Source organism: Desmodus rotundus, chromosome 11, assembly GCF_022682495.2.
Source record: "Desmodus rotundus isolate HL8 chromosome 11, HLdesRot8A.1, whole genome shotgun sequence".
Classification (NCBI taxonomy): Eukaryota; Metazoa; Chordata; class Mammalia; order Chiroptera; family Phyllostomidae; genus Desmodus; species Desmodus rotundus.
This window is the reverse complement of record NC_071397.1, coordinates 59,861,969-59,889,844: the sequence shown is the minus strand read 5'-3', so window position 1 is coordinate 59,889,844 and position 27,876 is coordinate 59,861,969. Positions and strand designations below refer to the sequence as shown.

General features: G+C 38.1%; 2 protein-coding genes across 3 annotated transcripts in view; one reads left to right on the top strand and one right to left on the bottom strand.

The window, feature by feature from the left end:
• Positions 1-1,681: 1,681 nt before the first annotated feature.
• Positions 1,682-26,033, bottom strand: QRSL1 (glutaminyl-tRNA amidotransferase subunit QRSL1). Of its 2 annotated transcripts, XM_053913581.2 has the most exons (12): positions 25,877-26,033; positions 18,115-18,274; positions 17,709-17,807; positions 16,560-16,656; positions 13,961-14,137; positions 11,967-12,065; positions 10,152-10,327; positions 9,951-10,063; positions 7,961-8,153; positions 7,352-7,469; positions 4,265-4,470; positions 1,682-1,931 (listed from the first exon to the last, which is right to left on the bottom strand). In XM_053913581.2, exons 1-12 carry the CDS (start codon positions 25,898-25,900, stop codon positions 1,708-1,710), a joined length of 1,686 nt encoding a protein of 561 aa, XP_053769556.1. In that variant the 5' UTR covers positions 25,901-26,033; the 3' UTR covers positions 1,682-1,707. The 2 variants fall into 2 exon arrangements, with proteins under 2 accessions (XP_053769556.1, XP_024407546.1); XM_024551778.4 differs by lacking the exon at positions 11,967-12,065 and having other exon boundaries at positions 25,877-26,024.
• Positions 26,034-26,096: 63 nt separating this feature from the next.
• The window catches only part of RTN4IP1 (reticulon 4 interacting protein 1), a 42,776-nt gene continuing 40,996 nt past the window's right edge, over positions 26,097-27,876 (top strand). Inside the window, exon 1 of the mRNA XM_024551777.4 lies at positions 26,097-26,787. Coding sequence (XP_024407545.2) covers positions 26,514-26,787 — 274 coding nt within the window. The 5' untranslated portion in view covers positions 26,097-26,513. The remainder of the gene's footprint in view (positions 26,788-27,876) is intronic.

Sequence of the window (27,876 nt, the reverse complement as noted above, 5' to 3'; positions counted from 1 at the left end):
GAGGCATCCACTGGAGGTCTTGGAACATACTCCCCTCAGAAAAGGGGAGACTACTGTGTGTTGAAACTTTCTCACTAAAATCACGTTTCACGAGCTACCAAGTTTTAAGTCCAGTATGTTCTGTTAGGTTACAACCAATGTTTCTATGACATCAATGAGCTCATTTGCAATCGGTTAATGAGAATGAACTTAGTGTAAAATGGAGTTGTTTTGGTTCCTTGGCACAGGGCTCTGGACTAGCAGAAGTAAAATTTTAACCTTTCGCATGGAAGTTCTCCATCAATGCACGTCTATTTTTAGAGAAAAGAAAGGAGTGCCTGCACCTGGGACTCCTCCCCAGCAGAGCTTGCTCCCAGGCTCGCAAGGCTCCGGGCCCCAGCAAGTCGTGTTTCCTCCCGTGATCAGAGCCCCTCTGACGCCTGCTTTGCTCAGCAAAGGCAAATGTTCCTTTTATTGTTTTTGTGCAATTGGCCACATCCCCTGGGGAGCCTCAACTCACGTGTTGAGTTGCCTGTTCAGATTATCTCTGGAGGTCCCAATTATTGTTTTAGTTACAAAGATGTGTAAGTTGAGATATTTATCCTTAACTTATTTTTACTCTAGCTTGTTTTTTTTTAAATTAAAATACAGTTAATGTAAAATATTATATTAGTTTCAGGTGTACAACAGTTATTTAACAATATATCTAATGAAGCTCTGTTTTTATTTTTTAAAATTATATTTTATTTATGCTATTACAATTGTCCCAGTTTTTTCCCCTTGGCCCTCCCACCCACTCTGTTGTCCATGTCCATGGGTCAGGCATATATGTTCTTTGGCTATTCTATTCCCTATGCTGTACTTTATATCCCCATGACTATTCTGTAACTACAAATTTGTACTTCTTAATCTCCTCACCTTTTTTGCCTATCCCTCCGACCCCCCTCCCATCTGGCAACAATCAAAACATTCTCTGTATCTATGATTCTGTTTCTGTTTTGCTTGTTTGTTCATTTTGTTTTTTAGATTCAATTATTGATAGATAAATATTTATTGACATTTTTATTGTTTATATTTTTTATCTTCTTAAAGAAGATCCTCGAACATTTCATATAATACTGGTTTGGTGGTGAACTCCTTTAGCTTCTTCTTGTCTGGGAAGCTCTTTACCTGCCCTTTGATTCTAAATGATAGCTGTGCTGGGTAGAGTAATCTTGGTTGTAGGTCCTTGATTTTCACCACTTTGAATATTTCTTGCCAGTCCCTTTTAGCCTGCAAAGTTTCTTTTGAGAAATCAGCTGACAGTCTTATGAAGGCTCCATTGTAGGTAACTTTTCTCTTGCTGCTTTTAAGATTCACTGTCTTTAACCTTTTGCATTTTAATTATGGTGTGTCTTAGTTTCAGCCTCTTTGGGTTTGTCTTGTTTAGTTCTGTTCTTTTTAATGAACATTTTTGCAAAATGCATCAGTTTTCAGGAACATGTGTCTTGTGCTATAGTAGAAATTCTGTACTTGGTGCTTAGCAGATGCAAAATAAATGCTGGCAAGTTATTTATAATTAACTATATCACAAGAATTTTGAAAAGTGATTCCAAGGAATGATTATGTTGACAATGATCCAAGTGAGAAGAACTTAGCAAGATCACTTGACTTTTCTAGTGATATAGAAAATAATATAAATAAGTAATATAAAATCTTTAAGTCATTTTAATTTGCATGCTATATTTATCACGACTGTTTTAGAGAAACAGAAGCTAACTTTTCATTTTCAAAGATTGATGAACAATCATCCATTATTTCTTGAAGTTGAATAACAGGAAATTGTACTTGTTTTTCAAACCATTTGGCAACTGTAAGAAGCTGCTGGTCACAAAATGCACGTCCAATAAACTGTAGTCCTATTGGCAACCCTTGGTTTGAGAGGGCCACAGGGACACTCACTGCTGGCAATCCTGAGTAAAGGAAAGGAACCCATTAGTTGATTGCTTCTCCATCCTAAGAAGCTGAGACCCCTGCCACTTTCCAGTGCTAGTAGGTCCACGACAGAATAAGGTTTAAAAAACAACAAAAATTATATGATACACATGCATTTGTACCTTCCTTTGTTAACAGTGTATGTTGAAAATAACTCATCAGGAATGTCTTCATTCCTTTTTAGAGCTGCATAATATTTCATTATGTGGGTTTACCATAATTCATTCAATCATTCTTCTATGGTTGGGCATTTAGGCTGTTTTCAGTACTTGGCTATTTTGCACTATGCCCTAGAGAATCACCTTGTTTTTTGGTATTGTTGAAAGTTTCTCAGACAAGGAGGATTGCTTCATCAAAGGATAAATAAATATGTAATTAGATAATGCCAAATTCCCCTCCAAAATAGTTGTACCATTTTGAACTCCCATCAGTAAAATGAGTTGTTTTTTCTTTTTTACAGCCTTGTCAATAGAGTATATTGTTGAGCTTATGAATTTCTCCAATTTGTTAGATAGAAATAGTAACTCACGGTAGTTTTAATTCCTGGTTTGGGGCAGAAAACGTATAAAATCTTGGGATATATTATTATGCCATAAAATAAGGAAGTTTTCAAAAATTAATGGGACAGGTCTAAAGGACACATGCAATCTGCAGGGGCTGCTGTTCACTAAATCTGGGACGATTTGGTCACCAAAAACAAGAATGACAGCAGTTGCTTATAGTGCATTGAATTCAAAAAAGGAAAGCTATTGTTTAGAGAAGACTGCTAACTAATATGTATAGAAGGAATGATACAATCAGAAAAAGCAGCATATTGTAATTATCTAGGTAATAATTCAGGCAAGAAGCATCAACGGATGCTAAAACTGGGTTCAAGTTTATTGGGGAACAAAGTATCACCTCACCAAAAGCTTATAACTGATAAAAGGAAAAACTGTAACTTTACAAGGAAAACATCTACAGTTACTTCCTAACCAAGGGTTCAACTTAGTTTCCAAAAGTGGAACAAATTAGCATTACTGTTTCCTGATATGAAGGCATGTAGTATTTCTGTCAAACATGTTTAACTCAACCCAATCACAAGGAGCAATCTGACAATCCAGATTATGGGTGGGACATCCTACAGGACAACTGAACTAAACTCTTCAAGAAAGTCAATGTCACTAAAACAAAAAATTTAAAAGGTGTGTGTGGGGGGGTTTCTTATCAGAAACTAAGCAGGCCAGAAGAAAGTAGCACAACAATTTTTAAATCTAAAGAAAAGAAATATCAAAACAGAATCCTGTATATAGTAAAAACAATCTTTAAAAATGAAACAAAAGCAAGCCAAGAGAATTAGTTGCCAGCAGACCTACCATGAAGGAGTGGCTAAGGGAATTCCTCTGAACAGAAAGGATATGATAAAACAAAGAACCCTGATACGTCAGGGAGAAATAAACACAGTACGCAAAAGTAGGGTGAGTACAATAGCCCTTCCATTTCCTCTTGAGTGGTCTACATTATGTCTGATGATTGGAATACAAGTTATAATACAGTCTGACGTGGTTCTAAAAAAACAGAGAGAACTGGGGGGATTTAAAAAGACATCATAAACAAAAATATATATCAGGGGAAAAACAACTTATAAAAGACGTTTTTGGTACAATTGATAATTTAAATTAATTCAGAAAATTTAATTATTTACATTAAAAATGGGAACATTTAAATGTGGACTATACTTGGCAAATTACTGTATTTATATTAGTTTCTTAAGTGTGATTGTGGAATCATCATTAAATAGGAGAGTGTATTTATTCTTAAAAGATTCATGATAAAGGTGAAGTGTCATAATGTTGAAACTTTCAAATGATCAGCTAAAACAATGTGAGTGTGGGTGTGCATATGCGTGGCCATACATGTATGTATGTGTGCCCACATGTGCGCACATGTGTGTGTGGTGAGAAAGATGAAGAGAGGGAAAGGAAGGAAAAAGCAAATGAGGCAAAATGTTCAAAGGGATGAATCCAGGCAAAGGGCATATGGGTATTCATTACACTACTTCTCAAGTTTTCTGTAGGCTTGAAAAACTTTTAAATAAAAGTTAAAGAATATGCTGCTAAGTGGACTGATTCTGAATGTGTGTGTGTGGTGAATACAAGCACGTGGGCACGTGCATACCACACACACTGACACATGCGCACACACTTTTCTAAGCATTCCAGAAGGACCAGCAATGGCCTTTAGGAAACAATCTAGCTAGAACCTAAGTTGAAGACCAGGGTGCCTACCTAAGAATGTAAAGAAAACCAGAATGGTCTTGAGGAATCCTCACCTGCCATGTTCACAGCCTGTGTAAAAATGTCATCCTGGGCACTTCGGGTTCTGTTGTCCTCTTTGATGAACTCCTCGTACGGCACTGCCTCGCTCAAGGTGGTGGGAGTGAGCAAGACATCCACGCCAGAGTTAAAAACACTCACAAAATCATTAGCAATGAGTCGTCTCACTTTCTGTGCTTTGACGAAATAATTCTCATAGTTTCTGTGGAAAAAAACCAGATGCTATTTTAAGGGCTTTTTATTATTTACTTGAACGATTCTCGTACATAAGGCTTGTTAAAAATCACTGGGTTCTCAGTCTTCCTGAGCAGGCACCACGTAGATACCTAATGACACATAAAAATGACTTTTGTTCAACTGCAATGTTATTCAAAATTTATAGATCTGGAATTTAATCAATCGGAACGCACTACTTGATGTGATTCTGAATACATAATCACAAAATATTAACACTTCCAGGGACACCATTAAACCAGAACACTCCTTTTCAGGTGAGGAACGCCAAGTATAATACGTGAATGATTTTGCAAAGGTGACAGAGATTGGCAGTGGTTAGAGGAAGGACTAGAACCAGGTCCCTGGAGGCTCATTCCAATCCTCTTTCTATTATAATGTCTTATTTCATCTACACAATAATTATAACTAGTTATTATAAGGATTCTGAAGTTTTGCAAAGTCTAACATGCCATCAGAATTAGATACTAGGAAAGAGGCTCTGGAAACAACAGACAACAAGTGCTGGCGAGGGTGTGGAGAAAGGGGAGCCCTTTCGCACTGTTGGTGGGAATGTAGATTGGTGCAGCCACTGTGGAAAACAGTGTGGAGATACCTCAAAAAATTAAAAATGGAACTGCTTTTCAACCCAGCGATCCCATTTCTGGGATTATATCCGAAGGAACCCAAAACACTAATTTAAAAGAACATAAGCACCCTATGTTCATTGCAGCGTTATTTACAATTGCCAAGATATGGAAGCAGCCCAAGTATCCATCAAGAGATGAGTGGATAAAATAACTATGGGACATTTAAACAATGGAATACTACTCCGCCATAAAAAAGAAAATTTTACCCTCTGTGACAGTGTGGATGGGCTTGGAGCACATTATGCTAAGTGAAACAAGTCAGTCAGAGAAAGAAAACTACTAAATGATTTCATTCATGTGTGGAATCTAATAAACAAACTGAACTAACAAGGAAAATAGGGATAGACTCATATGGAGCAGGATGACAGCTAGTGGATGGGGGGAGGTTAGTGGGTGGAAGGACTGAGCAAAAAGGAAAAAGGACTCATGGATAAGAGTGTGGTGATTCCTGGGGGAAGGGGGGTATAAGGGGACTAAATGGTAATGGAAAAAAATATAATAAAGATTTTAAAAGAAAAAGATGAAAAAAAAAGTGGGGAAAGTATGCTGTTTTTGCAATCCTGTATTTTACGGACAGGCACAGCCCAGGATGGAAATGTGCAATTCAAGAAAAGATACTTTACTGAAATGATTAATGAATTAGCCAGACACAGGTGTTACTATAAGTCAATCATGCAAAGAGAGAGAAAAATAAAATGCTCTTTAAATCCTCCTGAAGCTACTAATGAAGGCTAGCAAAAGTACTATCTATTCAACCTTCAGCTTCCTCATCTGTAAAAATGAGCATCACAACTCCATGCTTAACTGTGGACCAAAGATAATAAATCAAAAATGTGGAATCTTTTTTACCCTAAAAGAATGCTATAGAAATAAGAGATGCCCTTACTATCATTTGACCACAGATTCTAAATATAGAGATGAATGCAGGCATCACCTGTAATTTAAACAATAACAGTTGATGGCTTACATAATATATTAACAGCATTCCCCAAACCTTTTATAAAAGAACAAATACTTCTGTTTTCTTTCTTTTTAAAAAAAATATTTTATTTATTGATTTATAGAGACAGGGGAAGGGAGGGAGAAAGAGAGGGAGAGAAACATCAATTGTGGTTGCCTCTTGTGCCCCCAGCTGGAGACCCGGCCTGCAACCCAGGCATGTGCACTGACTGGGAATGAAACTGCGACCCTTTGCTTCGCATGCCAGCACTCAGTCCACTGAGCCACACCAGCCAGGGCAAAATACTTCTGTTTTCTATTAAGTTTCTTCCTCCTTTAAATATGGTTCAAAAGCAGTACTGCTTCCATCCATGATGCAGTAACAGGAATGGGACTTACCCTGTCATATTAAACAACTGGAGAACAACACAAACTGAAACCACTACTTTCAGGCCTTAGACAACAGGCATTCAGGAGAGGGAGCTCTGAGAGAAGGGAAGCAAGCAAGTGAGCCCTTTGACTACTGCAGACTAATGCCTGGAGGCAGTTTTCAGGCCTCAGAGAGGAGGAAACTAAACAGACTCTAGGGTGAGGGGAGGGGGTCCTCAGTTAAAGAGAACTAGATCCGAAGTTCAGGGAGGCCCACAGCCACAATTTACTGGTGCAGAGTACTGGAAGGGAGAAAGTAGCACACAGAATCCGAGGGTTGGCTTGAGTGTGGTGAGAACACTTGAGATCTACTCCCTCAGCATCTTTCAAGTACACAACACAGTACTGTTCACTGGAGTCACCATGCTGCACATCAGATCCCAGAACTTACACACCTTATCACTGGAAGTTCCTACCTTTGACCAACATCTCCCCATTTCCCCCAGCCCTGGCAACTATAGTTTGCTATTAGAATTCGTTCTTGGAGCAAACAGATATATATATAAAATAGAAGGGAAAACTAAGTAGATTTACTAAATTTTTCAATGTAACTTCCTACTTAAGGCTCTAAGCGCACTAAGCCAATGTGGCAGTAATAGAAGACACTTAATGCGGTCAAAGTCCTTCAGGCATTCCTACTTAGTCTGTATTAATCATTTAACTAGCACATCAATTATTTTTTGTTTGTTTCTGAATAACCAGGAACCAAAAGTACCATAAATAGACCTTAAATTATGATTTCTAATTCAAATCATAGGATTTTGCTTCTTTAGCAAATACCTCAACTCATAGGACCTACTACTACTTTACCGTTGAGTTTTAAGGGGAAAATTCCTAAACTAATTATCTTACTCTTTTAATAAGAAGAAGTTTCCTGAGAGAATTCTTCCTCTCACCACATCATTGAAGCCTTCTCGCCTGGTTGCTGCATACATGGCTTGAGTAGACACATTAACGTCACATCGGTGACCTGAAAACAAAGAGGAGATAAACATTACTTGAAAAAGAAGTTTGGCTGAAAAGCAGACTTAGATTCACATTTCTGACCAATGCTAAAATTGTGGGAGACTGCCTTTAATTCTTTATTTTCCTTGTGACAGACTCACCAGTCAGGGATCAGGGAGAGAGAAGAAAATAACCAAGAGGGAAACATCATTTGTTCATTCGTCTGTTCGTTCATTGCAATGTTTCCTGAGCATTAACCACGTGCTAAGCACTATGTTAGACAGAGAATGCAAAGATAAGCTACTGTCCCTTCAAGGTATTTGGTCCAGAAAGGTGAACCGAACAGAGGTATCAGTGATGAATAGTGTAAATATATGCTAAAATAACAAAATATTCACTGATTTACTTCTTTAAATCATTAATATTATCTCGGATAACCTTTTTTTCCCCACTAAGAAGTGAATCTTTCAAATGTTGAGACAACTGCCTTAAAAACCCAAAACACAGCCATCTTACCATATTCTAGCCCATCAAATCTTGCCATGTTCGACGCCACTTCCGACGTACACAACACATGGTAGCAGACAATTGAATACATGGTGTGGGGCAGGGACACTTCGATTACTTTGGCCCCCTCGGACTCAAAGAGTTTAGCAGCTTTGGACCAAAGAGATTGTACTTCACTTGATAATTCTGGTACAAGATATTCCTTGTTGGGAAAAGTTAAAAAACAGGAATTAGAATATCTGTATAGATAACTTATAAAAATTTGTACTCCAGGACCTTTGGCAATACATTAGCAAATGTGATTAAACTGCTAGGAGGTGGTCAGGAAGACTGAACTAATCTCAGTGTTCTTGGCATGACAAGTACCGGACTACGTATGGCCGGGCATAACAATATTACAGACTTGGAAATTATACAGGGCCTGGCACAAATAGCACCGCTTTTTCTTTACAACGTCATAAGCATGTAATTCTGTAACATAACAATATCACACTGAAGCACGCCATATGACATTTTAGTTGAAATGTTCATATTATAACTATACATTGTTACAGCCATATTATTACTCTGCCAACCACACCCAAGCAGGCGTTACTTCCGCCAGGCCCTGTATTTGTTAAATGTTCATTATATATCAAGTACTCTCTGCTAGATGCTTTTTCAAAGGTTTTCTAATATAATGCTTTTAACAATCCTATGATATAGGCATTATCTTTCATTTTATTAATGAAAAATATTGAGAATATAGAAGTTAAGTAACTTTACTGATATAATGTAGCAGGTAAGCAGAGGATCTAGGATTCCAAACTAGCTCTGTGGTCTGTTTCTATAACCTGTGCTCTCTCTAAATCCTTAAAAGAAGACACAGCTATTACTTTAATAGAAGATTTTAAAGAAAGTAGTATTTCTCTAAAGCAATGGTCTCAACTGAGGGCAATTATATCCTCTTCCTCTTAACCAGGGGACACTGATAGCGTGTGCAGACATTTTTGGTTGTGGGGGTGTGGTGTGGGGGAGGCGTGGTGTGGTGGGGGTAGAGGCAGTGATGCTGAACATCTGACAATGTATAGGACAGTCTCCCACAACAAAAAATTACCCCAAAAATGATTGCCAAGCTTAAAATTAAAAAAAAGGTCAGTAATTTAATATACATACTTTCATGTATGAATTAATTGCTACTGTAATAAATGTAGTAGTAATACTAATCATAATAGTAATACCAGTAACATTTATTGGTCCTTTACTATGCAAAATGTATCTCAGGGCTACTATGCCTTTTACAGCAGGGATTAATAAACTATGGCCCATCAGTCAGATGTGACTTGCCGGCTATTTTTGAAAATAAAGTTTTATTAGAACACAGCCATACTCTTTCATTTACATATGGTCTACGGCTATTTTCACAATTCAGTGGCAGAGTTAAGTAGTTATGACAAAGACTGCACGGCTCACGAAGCCTAAAATATTTACTAATTGAACCTTTACAGAAAACTCTTACAGACCCTTTCTTAACATGACTATCTAATTACTTTTATTGAGTTGTAATTGACATACAATTAATGTTATTATATTAGTTTCAGGTGTACATGATTTGATATGTGTATGTATTAAGAAAGGATGACCACAATAAGTCTAGTTAACATCTGTCACACTAGTTTTTATTTTCTTGTGATGAGAACTTTTAAGATCTATTCTCTTAGCTGCTTTCAAATATGCAACACAGTGTTACTGACTAGAGTCCCCATGCTGTACACTACACGCTACCTGTCCATGGTGATTATCTAATCCAAACCTCAGCCCTCTCTGAAATCAACACTGCTATTATCCCCACTTTACAGACTGGAAACTGAGCTTAGAGAGATCAGGCCACGTGCTCAGGTCACATAGCCAGTAAAAGTGGCAGAGCAGGGATTCAAACTCAACCAGTCTGTTTCCCAAGTCCATCCTCTGTATTTGACTTGACAGTATTTTTTGTAAAGTAATGAAAGGGAAGAGTTACCTTCGGAATTCCTATACAGAGTTTACTCATGTCTGTCAAGTTGGGAAGCATAAATGGTTTAACAGGATCTTGTATTGTGGTAGAGTCTCTGCAGTCGTGCCCAGCCAGCACACCTGTGAAGAAAAATACTTGTGAGTGACAGACACACTGCTTTACAGTGAAGTTGTAATATTTAAAAACTGCACGGAATCATACAAATACCCAACACAACTGCTGCATCGTCCACGCATCTGGTTAAGATTCCAGGCACATCCATTGAATTCACCAGGGGAATGAGACCGTGACGAGAGACTAGGCCGTAGCTTGGTTTTAAACCAACAACCCCACAGTGGGCAGCTGGATTTCTGGTCGATCCTCCTGTGTCTGATCCTAAAGCCCTGAAATTTAAATGGAATTTTCTTTAAAAGAATGATATAATCTCTAATTACATCTGGAATCTACCTTTTTAAATGATTATCTTTAAAATGTATTTTCCCCTGATTATACAAAAGTAAAACATGCTCATCTCAGAGAATTCTTAAAATATAGAAAAGGGTAAGAGGTAACAAAATATTCCACCATCCTGAGGCAAACGCTGTTAACATTTGGAATCTAAAATCCAGTCTTTTTTAAAATGCATTTCTCTTTCAGAGTTCAGGTTGTTGTATAATCATACATTTCAATCTCTTTTTTGCTTATCATGAGCCTTTTATTAAGTCATTAAAATTACTGAAAATTTAAAATAGGTATTATACTCTATCAAATATTTTAAAATACATCCTCTTATCAATCAATATACATACAAATCTTATACCTTCCTTAAATGGCAATTTTACATTATCCTTTTACCAACTAAGCATACCCTTCCCAGAAATTCAGATACGGCCCTTCTGCTACCCCATTTAGAATCATGGATAGAAATGTATTTTAATTTACTTAAACATCATGTTGTTGCCAACTAGGATAATACTGCATAATAAGTTACTTTGTAATAAACACCTTTAAGTATAAATCTTTGCCCATATATGTCTGCTTATTTTTTAGGTTAGCTTCCAAGCAGCAGAGTTAATAGGCCAAAGAGTCTGCCTGTTATTTTAAGTTCTTAATATGCACTGTCAAATTACTCGTCAAAAAGGTTAGGTCAATTTATATTCCCAGCTAAAGTGAATCAGATTATGTTTAATGTTTCATTATGTTTCACTGAGTATTAGCAGTTCTTAAATATGGTTAAAGTGATAACTAAAAGCTTTGTTAGTGTGTATTTTAAAATAATTTTCACATTAATTTGTATTTGCATTACCTACTATGAAGTGTCTGTTCATTGTTTTGCCGTTACCCATTGAGTATATGCTTTTCTCTAAAAAAACAGAAACAAACAAACAAACACCACCCAAACTGACCTTGAGGACATGATGCTAAGTGAAATAAGTCAATCACAAAAACTGCCTAATTTCACTTACATTTGATACTTAAAGCAGTGAAATTTATAGAGACAGAAAGTAGAAGAGCGGTTGTCAGGAGCTTTTGGCAGGGACCGGTGCGGGGCAGGCAAATGGGAAGCTGTTGTTTAATGAGCACAGAGTTTCGGTTTTGCCAGTGAAAAAGTTCTGGAGATCGGCTGCACAATAGCGTGAATGTATTTAATACTACTGAACTGTATACTTAGAAATGGTCAAGGTGGCCTTGGCCGGTGTAACTCGATTGGGCGTGTTTCCTCAAAGCAAAAGGTGGTGACTTGAATCCCAGGCAGGGTGCACGCCTGGGTTGCGGTTCTGTCCCCTGCTCTGGGCGCTTATGAGAGGTAATCTACCGATGGCTCTCTCTCACATCCGTATTTCTCTCCCTTTCTGTCTCCCTCCTTTCCCCTCTCTTTCAAATCAATCGATCAATAAAAATCTTTATTGAAAAAGACATTTAATTTTTAAAAAATGGTCAAGATGGCCCTGGCTGGTGTGGCTGCCTGTGTGGCTCAGTTGGTTGGAACACTGTCCCGAACACCAAAAGGCTGGGGGTTTGATTCCTGGTCAGGGCACATACCTAAGTTGTGGGTTCAATACCTGGTCATGGCGCGCATGGGAGGCAACCAACTGATGTTTCTCTCTCTCTCTCTCTGTCTCTCTCTCCCTTCCTCTCTGTCTAAAATCAATAAACATATTTTTTTTAAAAAATGGTTAAGAAGGTAAATTTTGTTATGTGTATTTTACAATTAAAAATTAAAAACATTTAAAAAAACTGTTTCAGAAAAAAAGGTTTTTCCAATTAGAAAGGTGTACATGCCTACTGCAAAAGTTAAAATATTCTATGACCGTATGATAATTATAAAGTAAAGTTTCCCGCATAATTACTACCCCCATAAAAATCTAGTGATTAGTTTTGATATACATTCATCTAGACATTTCGATGCAACTAATACACAGGGCGGGACGAAAGAAGGTTAACAGTTGTTCATATGGAAAAAATACAATTGATAAATAATAAAACAAGAATAAAATCTGTTTTGTGTACTCACTACTTTAAACTTATTTTTCCCCACCCTGTATATACATATATAATTATTACTGTTAATAAAAATAAGGGCATACTATACATACTGTTTTGTAACTTGTTTTCCACCTAACAGTGTATCTGGGATATCTTTCCACGTCACTAGTGCTCTAGCTTGTTCTTATTAGTGTGCAGAATATTCCGACAATCTTCCCATTTTTAAAACTATTACAGGACTGAATCAAAAGGTGGGGGCAGCGAACAAGGCAGAACACTTGACAGTTTGGGGCCCATTCAGTCTGGAGCTGCTCTGGGTCTGTGCCTCTCCTGACTGCACCCAGAGGGGAGCTCTGCACTGGACAAGGCTCCTACCAGTCACACGGCCCTTGTGTTGTACAGAAAATGCAAATTAGATTGCCTTTCTTCCCAAGTCCATCTGAGCCACAAAATCAGACTGTTGCTTTCACAATTTCTAAAAGGATACATTTTCTTATTAGGACTCACTGATGGCTATGTACAAGTAAAATTTACATTTCCATAGGAATTATGTGTCAAAATGCCATCTTCTCAAAGCACGTGCAGAAAGATGAGCACTAAGTGGGGTGATGCGGATAGCAAAGAGCACCTGATCTGGCAGTCCTACCTTACCAGAACTCTCATTAATATTAATGCAGCGCTACAAAATTTCACAGAGATGAAATGGTTTTACTTGTTAACAAGATTTCAGGGAAACAAACAAAAAAAATCTGTAGAGTCTAAATCTCCATAGCTTTAAAAAATATAAATAATTTATTGCTTGCAATGCCACTGAAAGAGCTTACTTTCAGTGGATAATTAAGGAGAGATAAATGTAATAACAGCAGTATTTATTTACTCTTCTGTAGGGGGTTAAGAAATGCTTTACAAATGGGACTTAAGACATAAAGCAGGATCGATGCTTTCAGAATATGAAGGATGACAGTGAACAAATCAGCTCTCCACAAACTTGAAAAACCTTTACTTACTGATACACATTTTTAGTTGCTGATGGTGAAAACACTATTTTAAATATTCTATTGATACATTTAAGAGCATTTTTTTCTTTTTTCTTTTTCTGTTTGGCTAAAGTCAGAATTAGATGAAGGATAAACCATAGCTAACAATGTAACTCAGTAGCATTCAGCTAAAGCCATGGTACTGTTAGTCTCTACATATGTGTACAATCAGTAAGCAGACACCCAGTATTATTTAAAAAATGAAATTCAGTGAAGTCCAAAAATGCTAACTGGTTTATTCTGCAGACCCCAAAATCTTGTTTTTAAGAGAACCAGGTATTATACAGGAAGACTTTAAATGTTATCTTAAGGCTGAATCTATAAAATGCACAGAAGTATATAATTGAGTGTAGTCATAAGATATAATTTTGATATACCAATGAACACAAATAACTCACTAAAAAGAAACAAAAATACCAAGGCATGAACTTCTCTATTGCTAAATTTTGCCTATAGTTTATGACCATTTGTACGAGGTTGGGTTTTAAAGCACAGATGGATAAAGTATCTTACGCAAAGCATGTGAACGCTGATACAGCTGCTGCACTCCCTCCTGAGCTTCCTCCTGTTATAAGCCAATTTGAATCCTCAGTCTCACCATGGGGCTTCTGCTTTCTCTTTTCTCTGTACTGTTTTGAATAACTCCACGGGTTTTTAACTGGTCCGAATATACCATCTGTGCTCCCAGATCTGAGATGAAGAAGTGAAACAATATACTTAATGAAGCTTTCATTTTATGTGAAAATTTCATCTCCTGATTATCTCCTTTGCTTCTGACACTGTATAATCCACTGTAAATTGAATTGGAATAGGTAGGAAGCCTGCTTAGATGTAGCTTTCTTTAATTAGATGGGTGAGGAGGTGGAAGGCGGAAAGTAAGAGCAATAATGATAGAAAGTAGAGAAAACTAGTCTGCTAAGAAATGAAGATTTTTATCCCAACCGATCACCTAATTCATCTTAAGATGATTTTCTTTGTAAATTAAGGTCTTCTAGTTGAAGAGTGTCACAGACATTCAAACAGTTAATAGTAAAATGTCTTTTGAAGGAATCTCTCTTTTAATCAGAAGTTTTAAGAAAAGCATGGTAAGTGAAATGCTAATAACATTTAAAAATTTTGAAATAATTTCAACCTCACAGAAAAATTACAAAAATAAAAATAGTATAAAAAGCACTTTGCACCCTTTCCCCAGATTTACCCATTGTTAACATCTTATCTCATTTGTTTTATCATTTGTGTGCTCACATACTGCTTTATTTTTCTCCTGAACCATTTACAGGTAAATTATATTGCCATGGCCCTTTATTCCTAAACACTCCAGTATGTGTTCAGTATGTATTTCCTCAGACTAAGGGTAATCTCTTTTACAGTATAGTTATCAATCTCAGTGAATTTAACATAAATAGAAAACGTTATCTAATGTAATGCACATAATCCAATCTTGTCAGCTGATCCAATAATGTCCTTTATAGCACTTTATGCCCTCTCAGGTCTAGAGTCAGGTACTTATTTAGTTACCACTGTCTTTTAAGCCTTTTTTTTTCTTTTTAATCATTCACCAGCCAATAAACATTGAGTTATTTCCGGTTTTTGGCAATCTGAATAAAACCCCAATAAATACTGTACTGAAAGGCCCTAGCCAGTGCTGCTGTGTAAACATGCTCTTCATCTCGTGGGTAAACACCTGGGACTGAGACTGTTGGGTCATATGGTAAGTGTATGTTTAACTTTATAAGACACTGCTGAACCATCTTCCAGAGTGGCTGTACCATTCTCAATCCCCTCCCAGCACTGTATAAGAGATCCAATCACTCTGCATCCTCCTCAGCACGTGATACTGTCATCTTTTAAGCCATTCTAATAGGTGCATCTCATTGTGTTCTTAATTTGCATTTCCTTAATGACTAATGCCAAGCATTTTTATGTTTATTTGCCAAGTGTATATATTTTTAATGAAATGTCTGCTTACATCTTTCACCCATTAAAAAAAAAAATGAATTGTTTCCTGGCTGGGTGGCTCAGTTGTTCTCTCACAGTGATGTTTCTCTCTCTCTCTCTCTCTAACCCCTTCCTCTCTCTCTAAAATCAATAAATATATCCTTGGGTGAGGATCAAAAAAAAAATTGAGTTGTCTTCTTATTAAGTTGGGAGAGTTTCCATATATCCTGGATACCAGTTGTTTCTCAGATATATGTGTTGCAAATATTTTCTTTCAGTCTGTAGAGTGTTATTTCATTTTTAAACAGCGTATTTCAAAATACAGAAGTTACTAATTTTAACGAAGTACAGTCTACCAATTTTTCATTTTACAAACTGTACTTTATATGTCCTAAGAAATCTTTAACTTAGGGTCACAAAGATTTACAGTTTTCTTCTATAAATTTCAGGTTTATGTTTTTTAGCCTCTTTTAATCTGGAACATTTTCACAGCCTTTCTTTGTTTCTTGATATTGACATTTAATAGAAGGGTTCTCATTTCAGGTTTGTCTCTTGTTTCCTTGTTATTACTTTAGGTTATACAGCCTCAGCTGGAAAATCGCAGGGATGAAGGTGTCTTCCTCTCTGAGACACCATCTGGAGGTGCGAGACGGTCATTTCACCCTCAGTGATGACACTTATTTTGATCAGCTGTTCATGGTGATATCCTAATAACCTATGTTTGAGTTTATGTCCATGGATTAATCCATTCAACATGTATTTACTAAGTGCCAAGATAATGAAAAGACAAGCCAGAGATCTGGAGAAAATATTTGTAAATCACCTGTATGGTAACGGACTTGAACCCAGGATATATAAAAGAACTCTTACAACTCAATAAAACAAACAACCCAATTAAAAAAAAAGAGTGGAAGGCAAAACATTTGAATAGGTTCTTCAGACATATAGGTGGCTAAATATATGATGTTTAACAGTATTAATTATCAGGGAAATGCAAACTGAAACCAAAACGAGATATGACCATATAGTTATTAGACAGCAGGACATAATCTCACAGAGGGATTAAGAAACTAGAATTAGAGTCTTCAAAAAAATAACCTCACTACTTTTCTACATCATGAAATTAAAGACACAGATGAAAGGTATAAGTGAAGAGAATTTCATTTTTACTTACCCCATAGCAAATTCATCTAAGTTTGTTTTTCCCATTAGCAGAGCTCCCTGATCTAACAACTTCTGAACTACTGTGGCATTATAAGGTGGTATATAACCTAAAAAAAATTCAGTTATTTTTATTATAGGAAAGAAAACAGTGAACGTATAAATCATATCAAAGAAACAAGATTTTAATCTTCAATTAAGCAATTTGTATTGACATGTGCTAATTATTCCTAATTTGACTGGTAGGTTTTACTTTCTCCCAAAAGTTAATTTTTTGTACTGCTAACTGCTATGTTTTCCAAAGACAGGCTATATATTCACTATTTTATAATCTAAAAACATTGACTTTAATAGTTAATATTGCAAAATACTGAATTACAGTCAGAGAGGTACCCAATTCATTTGAAACTAATCACAAATCCTGTTTCTGCTCGTTGTACTTGACTTTTTCTTCTCGGATGAAGCTATAACACAGTAATTTCTATCCATTTCCAGTCAGAAATACATTTTTATTGAATTATACTTAATAATAAATTTTCTCTATCTAATGTATATTCCAAAACAATGAAAACCAGTGCACCTGTCTAAGGAGCCTGAGGCACACACCTCAGAATACTACTTTTAGTATGTAGTATTCCGAATAACCCTTTTCCATCTCATTTTCTTCCTGGGATCCAAACATCTTGATAAACTTGATTCCTTTTCGATTTACTAAACTGTAAAGAATCAAACCAAGCAGCACAATGCTCAACTCAGATAAGAACGATGACACAAGAGGTAGAGGAGCCAGAAAATAAAAAGCAGGACAGCAGATGCTAATGAATCCTCACTCTGTCCTCCAGAGAGGGGTGACAACAGCCACCTCATCCTTATTCCCGTGTCATCAATGAGTAGGAGTTAGAGGGACTCAGTGAGTTGGTGGCGATCTGTTGAGTCTAAAGCTTCCCAAATAAGATTCACCCACTAAGCTGGCTTACCTCTAGAGGATAATTTTGCATTCTGAAAGAGCAAACAGTCAAAAGGTAATGCTCTACTCTAAGCATTTCCTTTGCAGATAATTAGTCTGAGAATATCTTGGTGTTTTAGTATCTTATCTTTAATTGAAACTGAAAGAATTCTTATTTTTATAAGACTATTAATGCTGCAAGCAATTAAACTCTACCTTTCAGCATGTTTGATGCACAGGTGGTCTCGATGCCAGACGTGCTGAAGTTGTCTTTTACTGCGACAGGAATCCCGTCTAACTCCCCCAGTGAGTGGCCTGTGTCAAAAGAACAGAAGGTGTATTTAGTTCAAGATATAACACATTAATACTAGTTGTTATAACAACTATTAATTCTTGGTAAGATACTTCTTCAGAAATAAAATCCATGTTAAAAATTATTGCAGTTGGACACCATAAAGCATCATATGTCAAATCGCCCCAGCTTTATTATACCTCATGGCAAGTTCTTTAAATAAGGGAATGTTTTATGTGAAAAGATTCACTTGCCAAATGGAGACTGCTACCTCCAATTAACCTCTTTCTCTAACGATATAACAATTAAGTATAATTCAAAGTAATTTACCTTTCTTATACCTTTTCTCTGATTCTTCAGCTTGCTTTAAGGCCACCTCTTCTGATACAGTAATGTACGCATTTAGAAACTTGGTCTTCTTGATAAGGGCGAGACATTTTTGACAGAGTTCGGTTGGAGTAATTTGGCCTTGTTTCAGTGCTGCAGAAACCTGTAATATAGACAATTCAAAGAACCCTTTGCTGAGTCAGCACGAGTTTCAAATATTACACTGAGGTAGGCAGACAGAGTGGTTAAGTGTAAAATTTTGAAGTAAGGCTTGGATTCAAAACCAAGAGAACCTATCGGCTCTACACTTAGTGCAGTGAACCAGCGTAACAACTCCATCAGCTTGAAGATGGTTTGGAGGATACACATTCATAGGCCAAGCTAAGCAACTTTGTTCTAAGTTGGGCTTGAATACACAAAAGCAATGGTTTAGGTGAACCGTCCTGGCCAGGAGATGCACAGGCTCGGCATGGGTGAAGGGAGACTGTGTGTACAGACAGCAGCTTAGCTGCAACACAGGCAGCCAGGAGAGTAAAAAGGAGAAATGAACTAGACGAGATAATACAGCACTTTATGGCTCTGAATAAATGATCTTTATTAAATAGATCTTTATGTCTATTGTAGAATTCAAGCAAAAGCCATTACACATTGAGAGAAATGCTTAGAAAATATGGATTCAAAAGCAAACGAACTTTTCTGAAATCCTGTCTTTGCTGTATTACAAAGACTGGTAAAGAAAGCCTTAAAATAAACTATACTCAAGTGACCAGAACCTGTATAATGATAGTAAGTGAAACTTGAGGTGAAGTGATAAGTATTTAATACTTCCTATAGTAGTAATAACTACACATACTTATCAGGTAAGTCAAAGGAATAACAAAGAGTCAAAGATAATAACCAATCTTCGGAGATAATATGAAAAAACAGTTGGATAAGATGGGAGCTCAGAGATAAGGGGGATGAGAAAGAATCTTTATTAAGTATTTACCAAGAGCCAGGCACTGTTGTTGGCTTTACATGCATTATTACTTCACTTAACCCTTAAAACACCACAGAAGTTAGGTATTATTAACTTCGTTATAGAGATGAAAAAACTGAAAGTCAGAGAGGTTAAGGGATTTGTCCAAAGTCACACAAATAGTAAAGGGCAGAGGCAATTTTTTAACACGAGCTCCTTTACCATTTCTCTCTGCACTAGAGGAAGCTTAATTTGTCCTTTAAGTTGACTCTATTTTCACATGTCCTAAATACACCAAGCAACAGGAGTTTGCACTTGGAAGAAAATCTGCAAATGATCTGCTCTCAGCTGTTGAATAAATCATCAAAGCAGTAGTGTACTTAGGGCTGAGGGTTTTAAATGAGACAGGCTGTGGGAATAGGCCACTGAGAGGACCTGATGCTGACAGACAAGAGGAGGAAGGGACTGCCATGTGGAGGCCGGGGGAGTGACTCAGGGATGGAAAGAGGCAGCAGGGCTTGACTTAAAATTAAAGGAGGTAAACTAGTGACAAAAGAGATATTTCTGTTCAATGGTTTGTAGGAAACGTGAACTCTAAGAAAAGAGCTGGAGAGAAATAAGAAGATAGCAGTGCATTCTAGTACCGTAAATATGCAGCGAGAAGAAAGGAGAAAGTGGTAGGCTGGGCACAAGGGAGTCAGAAGTAGCAAACACTCAAAGCTAGAGACAGAGAGCTACATAGGCAGGCCTATCCCATGGCAAAGTTGTAAAAATTAGGGAAATTATGTCTGCCACTTCCTCTCCTTCTTCGCCCCAACTCCCCTAATGCCCACTATCCATCCTCAAGCTGCTTTCTGACTAGTCAGCTAGTGTGAGAATAAGAGGTAAGGAGCGACAGCTGAAGGAAGTGAGATTACCTAGAAGCACTCATTTGACATGGTGCTAATCTTCGTCAGGGCTATTTTTAGGAAATCCAGATTTGAGAAAATCAGTAAGGGAACTGGAGAAGAGAAACGAAAACAAAGATGCTAATGAGCGAGAATGGACTGAGCGTAAGGAATATGAGATACAAATAGTACAGCGCTCCTAAGACAAAACTAAAGATGTCATATCTGAATACAGGATGAAATCAAACATTGGGTTGGCCAAAAATCCATTAAATTTTTTCCATAAAAGAGACATTTTTCATTTTCACCAATAACTGTACTGATTTGGATATTTTGAGTATGTCGGCTATCTCTCACTATTGGCTTCTAGTTGGTAGACGCCAAGGGTGATGCTAAACATCTTGCAGTGCATAAGACAGCCCCACAGCAAAGAAATATTTGGTCAAAATGTGAATAGTACCAAGAAACTTCACAAACCACTTTTGACATGTTCAATCAGTCACAGCACCTTCTCCATACACTGCACAAATCTTTTTTGAGTTTCAGTTGCGTTTTTACCTTAATTGAAATAATAATGCATAAATAGCCAAAAATGTTGCATGTTTTCTTCCATCTTTAATAATAAAATGGCTGCACAAAAATTTTCCAATTTTGGTAAGTTTTTTAATAAATGCATGCCGATATGACAGCTGTCACAATACAATCTAACAAAAATTTTTGGAATGAAGTTGAAGACAACTAAGCACTACTAGAGCTATTGTACAGAAAAAACGTAATGGGCTTTTTGGCCAACCCAATATAAAACTTCCTGTTAAAAAACAAATTCTCTCTGGCACTTCTTTCCTCTAAAGGAAACTAGGCTTTTCCTTGAGGCCATTGCTTCTCCTTCAGCTTTCTCAAGGGATGGCTGTTTCAGCTCCTACCTACCACATACCAGAGTCCAAAGGAGGAGTGAAGAATGTGCAGGCAGCCATCCTCCTATGTCCTAACGCCTTTCTCTCCCTTCTACTTTCAAAACCCCAGCTCATCTGAAGCACAGGCCTTGGAGGTGATTATAGTTCCCTCATTGGTGTAGTACAGTATTACACCAAGTCTACCTACTACTCCTTTTCATTCATTGAAGATCTCAGCAGCTAGCTCACTGTAATCTTTGCTATGGCTCCTGTTGCTATTTTTGACTAATTCAAACTCATATACATTGACACTTGGCCTTCCAGTTCTTGACCTCACTTCACACAAACTTTTCCTTCACCTCACCTGTGACCAACTCACATGGTCACAGCCAACTACATCATTACCAATATCTGCATTACCTCCTGAACCTCAGTTCTGGTTATCCCACATTTCCCGTCTCTTAAGCTCATTTACTGTACTGCCCCCATAGTTAGCAAGAAAATGGAAAACTCAGTTCAAAAACAGCAAGGAAACAGATTCTGCCAACAACCAGTGAGGACCCTGAGACTTGAGATGAAACCACAGCCCTGGCTGACACTTCGGTTTCAGTCTTGTGAGACTCTAACCAGAGGCCCCAGCTACTTCCTTCCGGACTCCTGACCCACAAAACTGAGATGTTAAGATTGTGTGTGTAAGACTGTGTTGATTTTAGCAGAAAAGTTTACAGTACTGGGGGTGTCCAAACTGCAGCTCATGGGCTGTGTGTATCTCAGGATGGCTATGCGACCCAACACAAAATCGTAAATTTACTTAAAACATTATGAGATTGTATTTGTGACTACACGTTGCAATGTATTTAATGTGTGGCTCAGGGATGCCAAAAGGTTGGACCCCCCTGGATACTAATTATGCAGCAATAAAAAGTAATAACATACTTTCTTGGAAAAATTAAGAAATCTTCCTCAGGAAACCACTCTTCTTAGAAACCAAGGGAAAAGAAAATTATATATACATATAACCTAGTAATTTTGTCCCTGTAACAAAATTAGTGTTAATAATAGCACTTAGTCCTAAGTATTATCCTAGATGCTTTATATTTCATTTACTCTTCACATGTACACTAAGGGGCTGATATTATTATTTCTATTTTAGAGATAAATTAATAAGGTTCCCGCTTAAAATCACACAGCTAGAAAATGGCAGAACTGGAATTCAACCACAGCCTGGTCTTGTTTCCAGAGCCCATGCTCTGGACCAGTGTACTCTACAATTCTCTATGCGAGGGCTGACAGCATTTACTCCTCCGCAACACAGTAGAGAGCATTGTATTAACTTTACAAAGAGCACTTTGGAGAAGAACTGTCTTTAAAAAAAGGTTCTGCTCTGACCGGTGTGGCTCAGTTGCTTGGGCATCATCCCACAAACTGAAAGGTCTCCGGTTCAATTACCGGTCGGGCTACATGCCTGGATTGCAGGTTTGGTTCTGGTCGGGCATGTAAGAGAGGCAACCAAATGATGTTTCTCTCCCTCTCTAAAAATAAATAAATAAAATCCTTAAAAAGATGTCTTGACAAATGTTCAAAGTATAGAAGAGTCCTTGAAAGCTGAGTGTGCAGTTGACTGGTACTTAACAGACTCATTTAACATTCATGCTCCTGTCTCCATTGTCCCAGAAAGCAGCATGCCAAGGGTCACCAGCAACCTGCACATTCCTAAACCCCATAGACACTGCCCAGGCCAGCAGTACTCTACAAAGAGATTACTCTCTCCTTGAAGGACTTCTCCACTTGTATTTCAGGACACCAAGCCCTCCTGGCTTTCCTTTTGCCTTATTGGGCATTCCCTCAAGAGTCTTTTGCAGGTTCTGCTCCCTGATGCTGACCACTAAATGTTGGAAAGTTTTAGACCTTCTTCTATAGTCAACTTCCCAGGTGATCTCATCTGGTCATATATCTTTAATTATCTTCTATACACTGGGCAATTTATAGCCTCATACCTAGCCTCTTTCTTGATCTCCATACTCCTTCATCCACCTGCTTAACTGACATCTTCACTTGGATTATCTAGAAAGCACCTCAAAATTACCATGTCCAGAAGAGAAATTTTGATAATCTTCTAATCTCAAACATGCTCCCGTTAGAGTCTTTCCAATCTTGATAAATGTTACCATTTTCCCAATTGCCCAGGCCCAAAACTGAAGCATCCTCCTTACTTCTTCTCCTTCCCTTAAACTCTGTATCCCAATCTGTCGGTAAGCCCTAACTTAAAAAGCAATACCCACTTCACGTTACTTCTACTCCCACCACCATATTCATACTGCACTCACCTGCCAACCAAGAGCCTTCTAATTGGTCTTCATTCTTCCTCACAGGCCATAATCCTTAACAGTAGCCTGAGGAGCTTTTCACATTTTAAACCTGATCATGTCCACAAACTCACAGCTTTTCAGAGTGAAACCCAGCTTCTTACTGTGGCCTAAAAGGTTCTCCATGATCTGGCTCCTGCTAATCTCTCTAACCTCATCTCCCACCCCTCTCCTCATTCACGTCTTTCTGGGTATGTTGGATTTCTTGCTATTCCTTGAACGTGTCAATCCTGCTCTTGCTTCAGAGTATTTGCACTTACTGTCGTCTCTGCCTGCAACACTGTTCTCCCAGATCTTCCCAGGGCTCACGCTTCATATCCTTCGGGGCTCTAGTAAATATCACCCACTCAGTCAGAAAAACCTTCCCTGACCACTTCCACATCTCCTAGCTAAAACATCCAGCTCACTCGATTAGTTCTCACACTACATAGCCTTCTTAATCTCTCTTCATAGCACTTAATACTACATGAAATTGTATTATTTACTTAAAAAAGCTTATTTAATGCCTGATTTCCCACAATAGTGAAGTATCATGAGGGCAGGAGTTTCTGTTGTCTTCAATGTTAATCCTCAGTGTCTGGAATACAGAGGTGCTCAATAAATATTAGCTGAATGAATGAATAACTGAGTTATTTAAAATCTGGAATCAATTTTCCAACAGAACAATAATTAAATGTTAGGCTAGATACCCGTCCCCCCACCCCAAGAAGCCCACTGGATTAATAATATTAGCCTGGTGTCCGGTTCCTAGAAACATGCGGTCATGTCACAAAAAGGAAGGTGGAAGTAAGACTCCTCCCCTTCCTGAATGTACCTGGGTAAAACTCACAAATAGGAGATTTACCTCCTATTTGGCGCTGTAACTCTTTTTAGTTCTTCCTCCACTTAGGTTTCTCAAATTGCCTCAAAAACTCAGTTTCTAGTCCTTCCCCTTAATTTCCTCTCCAGCAAATTTTCCTTTTCTTTAATCGATTATCTCAACTAGAGTGTGATGAAAGAGAGAAATTTGAACTATTATAATTTACAACAATGGATGAATAAATCTTTCAGCCTTCCAGGCATCTTTACATATTTAAAATAGAGTGTGTACCAAATTAATCTCTAATTGGTACAATTTGGGGCAATGATACAATGATGTGGAGAAAATACAGTGTGGACATGAGATATATTTTAGGTTCAGAAAATAACCACTAAATAATATCAACAAATAAATAATTGTTAAAGGAGTGATTAAGTGAAAGCAGTCATGCCAAGGCAACCTCCTGACTACCCGCGGGTTAGTTCCCCTAAAAGTTGTTTCTCCTGATGGCTCACTCAATTACACGAGGAAGGGGTGGCACAAAAAAGGAGGAGCTGAAGGGAAAAAGAACAGAAAAAGAAAATACAATGTTTTTTCAGTTATATTTCATTTTAAGACAAGTCTTCAGTTTTTTTAAAAAAGAGCAAATAGGATAACTTACTGACGGTAAAGGCCAGATGCAATTAAAATGGTAAAACAACAATTGTTTGGGGGAAGAACTGTTTGTTATTTAAAGCTTGTGGACTTACACAGTTCTCATAATTTACAGCTTTCTAAAAGGCTGCCAAGTGGGGAAAAACACTCTCCAGGGGAAGACAGGAGGCAGGGTAGGTCCTCAACCTCTACTTAACAGCAGAATCGCCTGGAGCCTTGGATAAACCATATACTCTGGGCCTTCCCACACAGATCTGCCTCAGTGGGACACAGCTTAGTTTTAACAAGGGCCAGAGGTGATTCTGAGAGCAGTGGGCCTGCAGACAGTTATAAAGGTTGAGAGATCTAGGCTAGGAAGCACAGAGACATAAGTTAAAACCCTAACAGCAGTGCTAAAGCGAGAGAACAGATTCCAGACATGATTTCAAGACAGAGTTAACAGGGGTTAGTGATTTATTGGATATTATAGCTGAAGAATAATCTAAGAGCAACTAGGATAACAGTTGTCCCATTAACAAGAGACCATTAAGAATTGAGAAATCAGGTTTTGTTTTAAGATGAAGGTTAGGGGGTAAGAGGTGATCCTGTTAAAATGATGAAGTTAACTTTGGTTAAATTGAGTTTGAGGTGCTTATGGGACATTTGGAAGAGATGTCCAGAAGAAATTCACAAACATAGCCTAGAATTACAAAATGACATCCAGGAAAGTGAGACGAGTGTAAAAGAATCATTGGTATCTCAGTGGTAGTTGAAGCCTAGAAAATGAATATTTCAAGGGGGAGGGGCGGAGCCAAAAGCATTAGTTTGGTTTTTGCAAGGGACAGAGTTGCTGGGCTGTTTACAATTGCATTAAATGAGGGTCGAGAATAGAAGAGAGATGGAAGGGAATCAGCAAAATCCCTCTTATACGGCAGAGCCCCTCTAAGAGCATCGGGGCCTGAACCAGCCTGAGCAAACGTAATTGAGAAGCCGGTCTATACTTCCACCCCACAGCTTCGCGGTACAGAAGTCTCCCCTGCTGAGGTTGTAACTCCAGAACCGGTATGAACAATACAACCTAAGGAACCACAGGTCAAAAACCCAAACTGTTCCACGGAAGGAGGCTACCAGGCTGACCGAGTTAGGTGGTCAGGCCCGGGGACTCCGTGTCCACGGACTCGGCGAATCTTTCCGACCTCCCTGGGCCCTCGGCAGCTAATCCCACTCACTTCTCGGAGGGTCCGGCCCAGCATGGTCCTGGTGCCCAGCCTGCCACTACCGGGGCCAGGTGACAAGAAGGAAAAAGAAAGGTCAAGCTGCTACCGGTATTACATGGGCGCAGCCATCTTTGCTCGTCATTGACCCTTTCAGCATGGAGTACTTCCATTGGCCGGATTGCAGCCCAAGGAAATGATCTTCGCACGCGATTGGTTGGCGCTGCAAGGCAGGACCCGCGGCGACGGAGAGCTGGTTGCAAGGAGATTCCAGGCTAGGGTCGCGGCGGGGAGCTGGAATATCTGTGGCGTCGGGATCACGAGCGGAGCCAGTTGGTCCCTCGGAGTGCTCCTCGGACAGGGCACAATTTTGGGGGTTTTGATTTTGGTTTTGTTTTCAAGGGAAGGGGGTGTAAGCGGGAGGAGAATGGACAGAATATTGATTGGAACGTTAATTGGAGCATTGCAGATGTGAGGAGCCACCTAATTCCATATTCTTCTAATTTCATTTGCGCCATTAGGCTACCTTTATTTCTGAATTCTCAATTTTGAAATCGGCAAGTGTGTTTGGCGAAATCTGACCGATTTCAGGGGTGACAATTTAATATAATCCAAGTGCAATTTAATTAGGGCACGCAACCACGTGTTTACGATGGAATTTCTGAAGAATTGTGTGCTTAGAAGAAAAGCATGTACTACGGTTTGCTTGTGGAGAAACCAAGCTATACAAAAGCCTTCAGTTAGAAGGATTAGTACTACTTCTCCAAGGAACACTGTCATGCCTGCTTGGGTGATAGATAAATATGGGAAGAATGAAGTGCTTCGATTTAATCGGAACATGATGTTACCTATCATACACTATCCAAATGAAGTCATTATCAAAGTTCACGCTGCAAGTGTAAATCCTATAGATGTTAATATGAGAAGTAAGTTGGAAAGAAATCCGTCGTGATTATACATATATATATATGTATTTTTTTTTTCTTCAGAGAACTTCATCTGGGATCGGTAGTTTTAAAAGATTAATTGTTATTTGACTACACTTTTTTGGTTGACACAAAGGAACTGTTTAGGTTTTTGACAGTATCTCAGCAGATATTTCCAAAATTTTTGAAATTACAATGCCCAGGGTATACTTTAGTCTTTTACAAAATATAAGGTTGAATTGCTCTTATGCTTCCTTAAAATGTTAATTGGGACTTGAGGTGAATTTGTCATATTCTGAAGTCCATCACAGGTTTTAGAGGTAGGGTTATGTTTCCACAAAAGTTTAGAATTTGCATTTAAAAAATTTTTTTAAAGATCTTACTTTTTTATTTTTAGACAGAGGGGAAGGGAGGGAGAAAGAGAGGGAGAGAAACATCAATGTATGAGACACACATCAATGTGCCCAGACATGCATTGATCCGTTGCCTCTGCACGCCTGCAACTGGGGACTTGGTCCGCAACCCAGGCATGTGCCTTGACTGGGAATTGAACCAGTAACCTCTCGGTTTGCATGCGAGCGCTCAATCCATTGAGCCACACCAGCCAGGGTAGAATTTGCACTTTTATGATAATCCTTTGCTCTCTCGCTGTTCACAGCTTTCTCTATTGGTCCAATGGACAAATCAGAACAGGATGCCTGAATATGGACACAGTACTTTCCTCCATTCTGCTGTTACATTCTGTCACAGCAGTTAAAGTACACTTATCTGTATTCCTAAATGGGAATAATGCTATCTTAATTTCTTCTGGGATATAGTGAAAAAGATTGGAGAGCACTGTGATTCCTTAATATATACTATGCAATTATTATAGTGCTGAAAAAAATTGATTACAATTTGTGAATGACTTTCACTTTGGAAAATGAGAAAAATATTGCTTATGGGAACTCATTTATGTCTTCTGAAAAAGTCAAAAACATCTGGGATGATTGGTCAGTTAACCTAAGTGTTCTAAGTAAGCTTCCATGTGAGTTTTAGTTTAATCATGTGTCTGTGTTGTGAAGGCCTGTGTGTACGTGGACAGTTCTA

Coding starts and splice junctions, on each gene's coding strand:
- QRSL1 (XM_053913581.2), bottom strand. CDS start 25,900: ATGCTGGGCCGGACCCTCCGAGAA. Junction 18,275..25,876: donor TGGGCCGGACCCTCCGAGAA/GTGAGTGGGATT, acceptor TCTATATTACAG/GTTTCTGCAGCACTGAAACA. Junction 14,138..16,559: donor TTAGATGAATTTGCTATGGG/GTAAGTAAAAAT, acceptor TCTTCATCTCAG/ATCTGGGAGCACAGATGGTA.